This window comes from Tetrao urogallus (assembly GCF_951394365.1).
Source record: "Tetrao urogallus genome assembly, chromosome: 4".
Taxonomy (NCBI): Eukaryota; Metazoa; Chordata; class Aves; order Galliformes; family Phasianidae; genus Tetrao; species Tetrao urogallus.
Genome location: NC_136817.1, coordinates 43803741 through 43816034, shown reverse-complemented (window position 1 = coordinate 43816034; position 12294 = coordinate 43803741). Strand labels below are relative to the sequence as shown.

The 12294-nt window shown below is 32.6% G+C and overlaps 1 protein-coding gene across 3 annotated transcripts in view; it reads left to right on the top strand.

The window, feature by feature from the left end:
• The window catches only part of TUSC3 (tumor suppressor candidate 3), a gene marked incomplete at both ends in the record, with an annotated part of 101573 nt that overhangs the window by 55396 nt on the left and 33883 nt on the right, over window positions 1-12294 (top strand). For all 3 annotated transcript variants that reach the window (XM_079534959.1, XM_079534957.1, XM_079534958.1), the window contains one exon: window positions 1924-2013. In XM_079534959.1, coding sequence (XP_079391085.1) covers window positions 1924-2013 — 90 coding nt within the window. The remainder of the gene's footprint in view (window positions 1-1923; window positions 2014-12294) is intronic.

Sequence of the window (12294 nt, the reverse complement as noted above, 5' to 3'; positions counted from 1 at the left end):
GGAAAGTTTGGATCCCAAAGCACAGGATCATTTGGAAACCAACGGATTTGGAATGCTAAGCACAGGACATCACACTATCTGTAACACATGCATCAGTTCTAAAAATAGTGGGGTATATTTCAAGTAAGTTTTACAAACACTAGAAGTCTGTAGATTCCAATTATAAATATGTGGAACAGTACTTCAGTGATAGCAATAAGTGAATATGGAATAGAGCAAAATAAGCTTGAATGTCAAGTACTATATGTAGAATACCGAATTCTTGCTTTAGGGATTTGATGGAAATACTAAAGTATCTAAAGTAGATTAAAAGGTTCTTCCAAGTATTTTCTCCTAGGTATTTTTTGTTAGATGCTACCGTGTTGTGAGGCAATTTATTTATACTAGCAAACGTTAGAGAGCTTCAGAAATTTGAGAGAATTCTTAGTTATGAAGTATATAATTAATAAAAACTGAGGTTTTTTCATGTTTATGTGTGGAAAAAGATTTGGCTCAGGAGGCTGTGAATTAAATACATTAATTTAAGAATAAGTAAAATGATCATTTTCATTAAAAAAACTTTTCTTTTTTGATGTTTTACTTTCCAACTGCCTAACTCTTTGGTTTTCATCTCTCTCACCTCCCTTTTGTTCTTTATTCTGTGATCTATAATTACACTTTAAATCAAAATTTACAGGATAAAAGCATGCATCTTTTCCCTTTGTTATCCCTAGGACAGGGTTTCACCAGCTTCCTTGTCTCATTTCATTGTCTTGTTTCATTTCACTGGTGTCATCATGTGCTCCCTTCCCTACCATTCTGTACTGTGTCTCGTGTTACTGCTTTCATCTCATGCCTACACTACACCATTATGTTGGTCATAGCTAATTCATCCTAATGAGAGTAGAAAAACAAAATTTGTGCATTACAGAAATCCTCAAAAGTAATATAGATTAGGCATAGCTATTGATCTTTTTCTGTAAAACCTGTCAAGATTCAATCCTAAGTTGTTTGAAGTTGGTTCACAGTGTATTGCTAGAGAGTCCATACTGGACTAAAGAGCTGTGCTGGCTTAAATTTATTTCACAAATGCATTGCTAAATATTATTTCCAGACAATATGAGCTTCCAGAGCTCTTCCCACCTTTTCAGTAAAAACAAATGTCTCTTCTCTGGTTTAGTAAGCCATCCCAATAAAAATAAATAAAAATTTTATACCTAGTTATTGATGTGACTGTACTATGCTAGGGGGAATACACGTATACAGTAAAAATGAGAGTATATGTGGAAGCTGGACTAATATATATTGAAGTTTTTAAATGATTATTTGTACTAATAAATCATAAACATTTACATATTTAGAAACGTATTTATCAGAAACATAACAATTTTTCTGGTTTAGTAATCAGAAGGTATTACACTTTCCTCTTTAAGACTGTCATAATGACTACTGCTATGACTATGATTTTTGTCAATGTAGATTCTGCAGTATGACCATCTGCAAGTATTTCACAGTTTTCATAGATTCCTAACCTAGCTCCAATAAAGGGAATTTCCTTTTCTGATGTCATCAAACTGTTGTATTTTGTCATGACTAAAATGAAGCACAATCATTTAGGACAAAAAATGGGAATTTCTTAAATGGGTGGATAATTCAATTTTTTTCTGGTGTGGTTTTATATCATTTCATACACCTTATAGCAAACTGCTAAGCTAAAGATTTGTTGTAGAGGTAGAAATAACTTCATAAAAGGTTGCAGAAGTCTTGAATTGTAGTTTTCAGAATATTTGCAATAAATGCTTTCCACAGTAATGATTGTTTTTTGCCATATAGGTATGTAAATGTGCCAATTCCAAGTACACATAAAGAGAAGATTATTTCAAGTCAGATTCTGAAAATTTGCCTTTGTAAATGAATAATTGTATTGGTCTTCTATTTTTCTAGTGTGTTGTATTTGCTATGACATCTGGTCAGATGTGGAATCACATCCGTGGGCCCCCATATGCTCATAAGAATCCCCAGAATGGACAAGTGGTGAGTTAATTCTTTTAATTTTTTTTTTTTTTTTTTGGGGGGGGGGGGGGAGGGGAGGATTTCACTTACTATACTGAATGTGTGACTACAGATATTTGCATTGTATGACAATGGGCCAGAGTCTGAAGTCTCAAATTCCAAGCATACTCTGTTACAGAATTTTTGATGTTTTAGAAAATTCTACTGCCTTTGATTTGAACAATGAAATTTTGTAATTCTTTTATTATGCTTCCAGCTGCAGTGAATGTACTAGAAAGTGTTTCATAGCACACAGTTTCCACTGCTCAGTGATAAATGGGTTTTGTCATTTTGTAGAAACATATTCTCTCTCAATGTGAAAAGCAATTTTTTTTTTTAACTTACACAAACCTTTGAGATCTATAACTTCTTTGTCTTAAGCATTTTAGTTAGAAAAGTTGACAAAAGAAACACATTAAAATATTTGCCATTTAATTTAAGTTCTCTCTCAACTTCTTGGGAAGTTACCATTAACTGAACACTCCTGGAATTGATATTATATTCTTATTATGCTGTCTTTGAAAGAGTTTTCATACTTGCTCCTTTCTGCTCATAAATTAACAAATGCTCATCAGAGCTCACAAGGAGAAACTCTTTGCCTACTTTGGGACAGAGCAGGTAAAGAGGACCATGTATAGTTTCTTGTACTCTTCCTTATTTACTACTTTTCTAATAAATTGTTGTGAAACTTAGGCAGGAACCTTTTCTGTAAATGTATGCTGTGTTCAGCCAAGTTCAGCTTTGACAATCCTAGTTAAAAGAGATTGGCTGATATCTTGGAACTTAAAAGCAAATTTGTTCTCTCTGTGTCTTAATTGGACTTGCAAAAAAAAAAAAAAAAAAAGATGTTTTGATTACTGATCTGCTTTGTATCAGGAATATAACAGCATACTGAGATCATAAAATGGCATAATTCAATCTGTCAACCTTGTTATGCAGAAGGAGAGCTAGTAATGTGGTAAATAATCTTTGTAAAACACAGTTTATAAAAGTTTAAAATTTTTCATTACTGCCTTGCAGTAATAAACTTACGAAGTTTTCCGATAGAGTGACAGAAAGAGAAATACTGCATAAAAAAAAAGAACCGTTTCTGTTAGTCTTTTACCATACCTAGGTTTATACAGTGCATTTCTTAAAGACTTGTTTCTGAAGTGTAATCTAAAATCATTTAAAAATATCCCTTTTATCCTTTCTCAATCTTTGCCATCTTGTTTTGTTTTTTTATAGCATGAACTCAGATTCATACTATAAAAGCTGCTACTTTGGTAGTGCAAACACAAGCAACCAAATAATGAGAATAACCATAACAATGATCTTAAATTCTAGTTGCTAAACTGCTGTATTAGTTAACATGTCTACTTATCTATTTTTGTTCCACTAGATGTCTTCAGGTAGGTTATTTTGATTCTCTGTTTCACTTTCCACATGTTCATGTGTCAGTGCTTTTATCTCATTGGAGCTACTTTGGTCAGTATGTAAAAAGTCAAATTCTAAGAATTTAAAAGGATGCAGGTAAACACAGGATCACCAAGCTCCTGATTAATTTAATATATCACTGACCAGTAGTTTTGCAACTTAAAGTTCTGATTTTTACAACTGCTAGAAGCTTAAGTGTTTTGCAGACCATTACATGACATTTTTTTCAAGAAAACATTATTTAATATGTTCCCATTTCATTTTATCTGGCAGTCATCTATGTTCCTCAAAATCTTAAATCACAAAGCTGCTTATAAAATGCTTCTGTAAAATGTATTCAGCCATAATAATAATAAGCATTGTTTTTGTATTGTCTGCAACTGCAGTTTCTATATCTGAATGAAATTTAACTCACTGCTTTATTTCCAGTGCTGAAGACTTAGTACCAATTCCAAATTTACATGCCAATACAAGGACTTCTTGTATACAGTACTGACAAACTGCTTTCAATGATCTTAACATTTAAACTCTTGTTTTCAGCAGAAGGCACAGAATAGCTCACCAAGCTTAGTTATTTTATTGTTAGATTCAACTTCATAATTCTTAGCTTTTTGAATTTCCTAAGAGTTAGTAGTTCATTCTCTACTGTAGGGTCTAATATGCCACCAGACTTTGAGAGGGATAATATTCTGTCTTTATCATAAACTGTTTCTTGCCATCTCCATTTATTTGCTTAGTTCTTGTCATAATTTTAGTTGGCACTTCATTTCTCTTCCTTAAATTCCTTTAAAAAAAAAAAAAATTAAAAAAAAGATGAAAAAGCACTTGTTTGCTTGCCTTAGACAACACTAGTTCCTAGAATCATTTTATTGTAGAAGTACTGCTAACATTTCTTAAAATTTTTAACTTCTGCTCTGCACTTATGGTTCTTTGCTTGATTACCAAAATTACTTTGATTCTGTGATTATATTCTTGCAATGAAGCTTTTAAGCCATATTTCTGTAATTCTGAGTAGGTCTGTTCTGTAAAGTGGATACGCTCTCTTAGTGAGGTTTCTGGAGTTGCTTTCTGTATTTATCCCTGCATTCAGCTAATTTTAGTTTTGGGATTCATATACTACCTTTCAGTTCTGCTTTTTGTTGACCAAACTAGTTCAAACTAGTTGTGCTAGATTTCTGTCTTGATGTTATCTGTTGTATTTTTGGATAACAAGTTGAAGGACAAGCTTGATCTAAAAATAATGAAAATGGTTTTGAAAGCTTATAATTTTCCTTCATTATTTAGAAACGATTAGAATTTGGAAAGTTTGTGTGCAGGGGGAGATACTGTATTTTCCTTGTCATATAGTAGATGACTTTCTTCACAAGCTGATGCTTTGTGAGATGGATAATAGTTTTGCTTGCCACTGTATTAATTGGATTCTTTTCCTGTGTCTTGTATTTTAAAAGCTTGCTAGAACTGTTCGAGTGTAACAAAAAGTGTGTTGTTAGGAAGTAATTTTTATACATTTTGGTATTCCTTTAATGGATCAGATCAAATATAAATATGTCTTTTACATTACAATATTGTGTAACATTTTTAAAACGGAAGATTTTTATTCAGGAACCATCTTTGAAATATTACTTTTCAAATTGTCTCCCAGATGGGGATGTCTAGTAATCTGTATGTTTCTGTAGTTAAATAAAAATGTTTGACCTCTCTGATACATTTTTTCATTTGCCAATGTAAACATAAGGTACTCTATGAAAATTTATACTTGGACTATGAAGGTACTGAATTCACAGCAGCTTTCTATAGCAAATAGCAAAAACAATTTTCATGTGATGTAATCTAAATCCAATAAAAACGAAAGCAGAAGCAAACCACCAAAACAACCACCTGAACTATTTCTTGGAACTGTCGTTAGAAATACCTTCCCTCTCGAGCTCAGTAGATCATAGTAAATTGTCTTTTTGCTTTCAACATTTGTCTAAATAAGTATACATGTAGATTGTATTTGGAATGTGTGATTTTTTCTGAAAGTGGCCACGTTATTTGGTTCAGCTTCAATATATAAAAATGTCTGTGTGACAGAATATATTTATACTATGTATTTCTTTTGGATTTTTTTTTAAAGTTCACACAGGTTATTGTCCCAGTGTCTAACATAAGATATCCAGATTAACCTTGTACCATAGCAATGTTTTGGTGCGTCCATCAACAATAATTATAAATGTACTATTGAAATTAATACTTTTTTTTTTCACTGGAATAGCTAATCATGTTAATATACTTGATAGAAGTGAGAAGTAGGTTATTTACTTAGGGTTTATTCAATGAAATAGATTTTCTGCAGTCATCACAACTGAATTTTCTTAGAAACTTTATCTAGTGAAGGGTTTCTCTAGTCTTTTCTTAAAATTTTCATCCTGATTCAGTCAAGAAAAACTGTAGCAATTGGCGGTGTAAGGAGTGGAGCTAATGTAAAAGAAAACAAAGTATCAAGTAATTCTCAGCGCGTTAAAATGAACAACATTGTAGCATTTGGAAAACTATTAACAGATGTATCCCTCGTAATGTTTTGAGGTTGAAGGGGGGGTAGTCATGTGGGCTTTTCAATAACTTTCTTTATAACAAATGTTTCTACTTTGATATAAGAAAAGGGCTATCTTACCCAACATTTTGCACCCATTTGTAATGTGGGAAGAGAAGGAAGTAAGAGTTCTCATGACAAAATTTTTTTTTTATGAGAGATAGGAACCTCTAAGTTATCAATTCTTGACGCATGCATACTGTAAAAGTTTAGATAGGCTCATTTTATTGCAGTACTGTATTTTGGCTCAGTAAAGACAGAACACATTCTCATCAAATAAAAGTGGATTTTGGACAATCAAGCAGGCAGCAAGTATTTTGTCATTATAAAATCCAATTAAAAAAACAAAACAAAACAAAAAAAAAACAACCAGCCGGATTTTAATTGCTACTCATAACAATAGAAATTCAATTTTAATTGATCAGTATTTTCAAGTAATAAACAGTTCTTCCCACTGCCCCCCCTTCCTTTTAAGTATGTGTTGATAGTCTTCTAGAAGCAATTCAGTTTCATTTGGAAAACGAACTGTTCTGTGCAGAAGAGTTTTATATCAGAAGTCAGATGAAGCTCAACTATGTGAAGCTGCAAAGCTCATAACCCACTATATTTTACCTTCCCATTTAATTTTTTTTATCCTTTTAAATTTTGTTTCCTTTAAGAACAGACAAGGTAAGTTTTATCCTGTTTGGCAGATACCATTGACTTTAATACGATTAAACTTTGCCAAGCAGTATGCCTCTTCAGAGTTTCTGAAAGCCTGTCTTTTCTTAAGTGGTGGTATCGTTATCAGATCACAAAAATATTCACACTGGAAATGAGAAAAAGATACTAAGCCTGGAGATGATATTCATTGTAGCTGAATAGAACTGAGCAGATGTTATTCCTGTACTTTAAGATTGTTGTTTGTTCTAAAACCTTAGGAAATATTTTAAACAATTTTGAGGGAGTGAGGAAGAAGAGAGAGAAAACTCTGCCAGCATTCCTTGTTGCATAGTTGTCTTTTCCTAAATCTGATAGATTATTTTACAAATATTTCATATTCCCTTCCCGAAGATAACCAGATAACCTTTAACAAAAGGATATTGATGTTCCTTTTGTTGCAGTAAAATTTCAACATTGTGTGATGATTCAAGTATCAAAATATGTTCTATCCTTCAGAGACTTCCAGGGTTAAAGATCTAGTATATTCTTCTGTTGAAGAGCAGTTCAGTCTCCATATAGTTTTCCAGTAAACATTGGAAATACTGTCATTTCAATGTAACAGTGTTAGATTTTTCTTACACCTGTGAAAAATGTCAAGAGAAAGAACAGGCATTGGAAGTACTATCTGAATTTTGCTGCTTCACTTTTGTTTTTAATCTGGAAATCAACAGTTACTTACTACTTGCTATTTTGATATATATATGTAAAATGTATTGTATATGTTTTCCAAGAAACAAATTAGTCTGATTGGTCCAGCTCTCGTGCCAATATTTATTCCTTTCTTTAACTAATCTTTCATGTTTACTGACTATCTGAAGGAACAAATAATAGAAGATGACTAAATTAAAAGGTAAACTAAAAAGTCTTATTCTATACACAGATTGTACTTCTGGGTTTCTAATAAGCAGTAGGATCCTCCCTTTTATATAGCAGATACTTCTCTGTGTTAAAACGTTCTGCTATTCTGCTATGTCCAAGGGGTGTAGATGTATTGCTAGTAAAATGTTCTGTGTGTGAAAACAGAACTTCAAAACTGAGCTCTGGAAATATGCAGAAATATTTGGGCATATTAGTATTCACAGCCATTTTGTGCAGCAGTAATCTGGAGAGAATCTAAACAATAGTGGGTACCTTGCCTTCTGAGTGTGTATTTAACCAGAAGTATACTACAGTAAGTGGAAGTAATTGGGATAGGATGGAGTCCTGAAAATAGACAGATCAACTGAAATTGTAAAAACACAGCAATCTGGGGGAGAACACTTCCTACAGAAAGAGTATACTACCAAGTTAGTAAGTGCAGTCCAAATTTATAATACTAGTTTGAGTTTTTTCTTCTCCTTTGCTTCTCAGTATTGATAACATTGACATCCATTTCATATTTTTAACATTAACATCCATTTCTTATAGCCCTGTAATTCTAAATGTGCAAGAACTTAGAAGCAGGAGGGGCCTTGTATGACCAGTCATGGGCAAGTGCATCTTATCAAAATCTTAAACCTAGGTTTTGTTCCCACACTCATTTCAGAGCACTACTGTAGCACTTTGTATTCTAATGAAAAATTTTGACTGATTTGCCATTTATTTGTCATTGCTTGCCTCTGAGTTGAGTTCCTTCTTGTCTTTTGTGTACGTTTATAGATACCCTTCCCATTGGCCTTCACTTTCTAAAGCCTAGACAAATTCTTCTTTCTGATAAAATAGTATTTTGTTTTTTTTTTCTTGCTTCCTGTTCATTATAGACAAATCCTCACTAGAGGTGATGAGTAGTTTATTAATATATTGCAAGTATGTTTTGTATCCTGAATCTGACTTAATTTTCTGATGGGCAAATCACAATAATTAAGAACATGCTTATAGTCACTTTTCTCAGTTGTTTTCAGGTGAGAACATAATTTGTGGAAATTTTCTTACTTCCCAAGCAAATAGCTTTCATTTCTTCCTGTGTAATGTAGTGTTGTTTTTAAATCTCATTTTTTTTCTGATGTTGGCTGAATTTGTTAGTACCTGTTTTTTTACATGTCATCAACTTGATACTTAATAAATTAGTCTCAAAATGTGGGCTTCTGTTAAATATTTCTAAAACCCAGTTGAGCCAGGTATTCAGTGTTCTATAATGTTTGCTCTAAACCCATTTTTCTAGCTTTAAATGTAGCAGAATGAATTACTAAAGACTAGAAAAGTAATACCACGTTTGTTTGTCAAGAGGATTAGTTGCCTTATGAAACATATTTTGTCTGCTGAATATGGTCTCAATTTCTTTGGAATAATTACTTCATCTCATTTTTCATGTTCCTTCATACATTTAATTGTTCTCTATTTCAGTTTCATCCAAAAGCATTTCAAGTTAATGAAAGCTAAATTTGCTTTCGGAATCCATGTGTTTTCCATGTATGCTAATCCATAGATACGCAATAGCATACTCTGATAGACTCAGGATAAATATATAAAAAAAATAACATTACTTTTAGGGTTTAAGGTACTAGATTTGAAATTAGGCTTTTTGAGTTTGCCATTAGCACGGCATAGATGTATTTTGTCAGCTGCAAATCTCTGGTTGCCTTTTATTCATCAGTAGCATTGCTGAAAATGGAATTCAAAAATTAGGTCATTATCACTTTTTACTGCATATTAACTTCTTTGCTTGCTCTCTGTTTCAGTGGTTGAAATATGAGCTATCTCTTTTCATTTCATTTGCAGAGTCACCTCAGCTTACTTCTTGACAACTTTCATTTTATCTGCAAGCTTTCTGACCTTTTAGGAGAGAAATGTATTTGCTAGTCAGTCTCTTTTCCACTCTCCCTAAGGTTCATTATTATTCCTTATGGGATAATTAATTAGCAAGGTCTGGAATCCATTCCTGAATCATCTTTTCATCTATCTATCTATCTATCTATCTATCTATCTATCTATCTATCTATCTAATCTATCTATCTATCTAATCTATCTATCTATCTAATCTATCTATCTATCTATCTATTTATTTATTTAAATTGATATAGATGCAAGGTAGCTTGAGGAACTATAACTGTTAGTTTGTGATTCATTCAGTTCACCAAATTTTCTAGTATAGATGACTTCCCTCATTAATTTTTCATTTCACTTGGCCTCTTTTGAAAAATGAAATCGTGTTATTGCTCATCTTTTAGTCTAATTTATTAAATTAATATGGGTCATTTTCTCTGCAATTTTTATACTTTCTGCGACTTCACAATACCTTTTCTCTTATGAAAACTGTATTTAAAACAGTATTGTTTCTTGTTGAACTACTGACTGAAGATATGATCTGCCAGTTGTCACATACATATCAGTGATGCCTGCTGTTATTACTATCTATTTCAATTGCTATGTAGAAAATTAGTCTTATGTCTATAATAAGGAGGGTTTTTTTCTAAATGCTTTTCAGTTGTTCAGCTTTGTGAAATCCCCCACCATGAATGGAGCCTGTGTTATCTGCTGAAATGTTGAAATTTTTTTCTTTCACCAGGGCCTGAAATGTTCTTCTGAAGCTCAGTGTATTACTTTCTCACTTCCATTTTTCTGCATCAGTACTTAGTTCAGATAAGGAGTGCTTATTAGAACACCTTAATCACTTTAATTTCCACCTTATATGCTTGAATCATGATTCTGTGATTTGGTTGTCATTACACGGGATTCATGGAATGTGTTTCTTTTGAATGAAGATAAAAGGTGGACTCCAGGAGTTCACTCAATACACTTTCATGCTGCTGCTGTTTCTGTCAGTCCATAGAACCAGAGAGAAACTACTGTGAAGTAAAAACCACTTGAAATATGTAGACTGGGTAGTAGGTTCTGAGAATTAATAGGCACTACTTGCTCATAGAAATAGCCTGGGAGTCTGCAGCAGCTAAACATAAGCATCCTTGCATCAGTATTGATGATCGTCTTCAAGTATTGGTATTTCCTCTGATATGAAGGGTGATAATGAGCAGGGGGTTATAGTTCCATGGAGATATTCCAAACACGGGTTTGTATTTGTTCCTGGGTCGAGGCATGTATTACATTTTACCATATACGCTCTGATAATAGTTCCTCAAATCTGTTTCTTGCTGTTGTATGTGTATATAAAAAGCACAACTAGAAGTAACTTTGAGATGTGTCAACATTTATCTTAGCAGCTACTGCAGTCATCATCTATGTTAGGCTTCTCTTACAGAGCTGTTCCTCTGCATCTCTGAGGTTGTGATGCAGACAGTAATATTTTGTGTTCTCTGACTGTTGTTTTGTTTGGGGTGATTTTTTTTTTTTTTTCCTTTTGTCTTCACAGTTGCTGATGAAGGGCTAATTACCAAATGCCACAAAGACAAATAGTGATCCCCAGTCCTTGAGCAGGAAAGACTGTAACAACTGCTGCTACTGTAGTTGTTCTTTGTCTTAACTGCAAACAACATAATACACTGAACTATAAAAGGATAACATTTATTACTCCAAGAAATAAAAATTATTTCATAGACATAAAGGAAAAAGCTCATTCTTCTAACGGAACTAACAAATACTTCAGTTTATAGGTATATGTGTATATTTAATAATTTAAATATTTCTCCTTTCAGTTTAAAAGATGGTTCTGTTATTCCTGATGATTTTAATTTGTCCAGCTTAAAAAAAGTGAAATAGGACACATTCAAACATACAGAAATTGCATTTTAATATCTATTAAAAAAGTAGTGTATTTCTCAAAAGACTTTGCTAGGAAAGGGTTGCTAGATAGTATTAAAAATACTAGTTTTGAGGGAGACAAAAGACTAACCTTCAAACTTTTTCTGACTTTGTCTCTTATCAGTCAAGCAAGTGTCAGAGTCATAATGTGAATACTCAAGAAGGCTTTGAATTGTCAATAGAGGAAGCTTCCTCTTTGAGCTTATATTCACTGGAACAGAAGAGATAACGCTATTATCAGTGTTCTTATAGTGTAGCCAATTTCTCATTGAGTGTACTGAAATGCAGTTTTTAATGCAGTTTAGATATTAGTATAATGATAAATACATCAGACTTTAAATACTGAATTCTGAACTGTATCTGGGCTGTTTCAGTATAAAGTTCTACTCTTATATGTCTCAGATATTTGTGAATATTTTCTGAAAAAAAGTGGTTTTAAATATATTTCTACCCCCACACATCACCCTCTTTTTTTTTTTTTTTTTTTGGAAGTTGACATTAAAATCTACATTTATTTCTGGGATGTGAACCTTGGATCAAATCACCAGCCTGCTAGAACTTTAGAGTCTAGCACTGGAATATAAACATAAAGAATAAATACCCACTATATCATATACAAATAGCATTATTTATGATGACTAGACTAGGGTTTTTATGCTCTTTTTGATAATGCATGTAAACTCAATATTTTAATCACTGAATGTATGTTGGTTTGAACTGGAGTTAATGGACTTCTTACTTTTATATATATTGATTTTTAGGTTTCTATGTGTTTACTAACATAGAAAAATCTGAATGCGTTTCAGTGCACTGTGCAAAATGTGCATGGTAATACAATAACTCTAAGCTTTTATATGTGGCTCACTTCAAACTTGCTAATACTTACACTAAAATCGAGG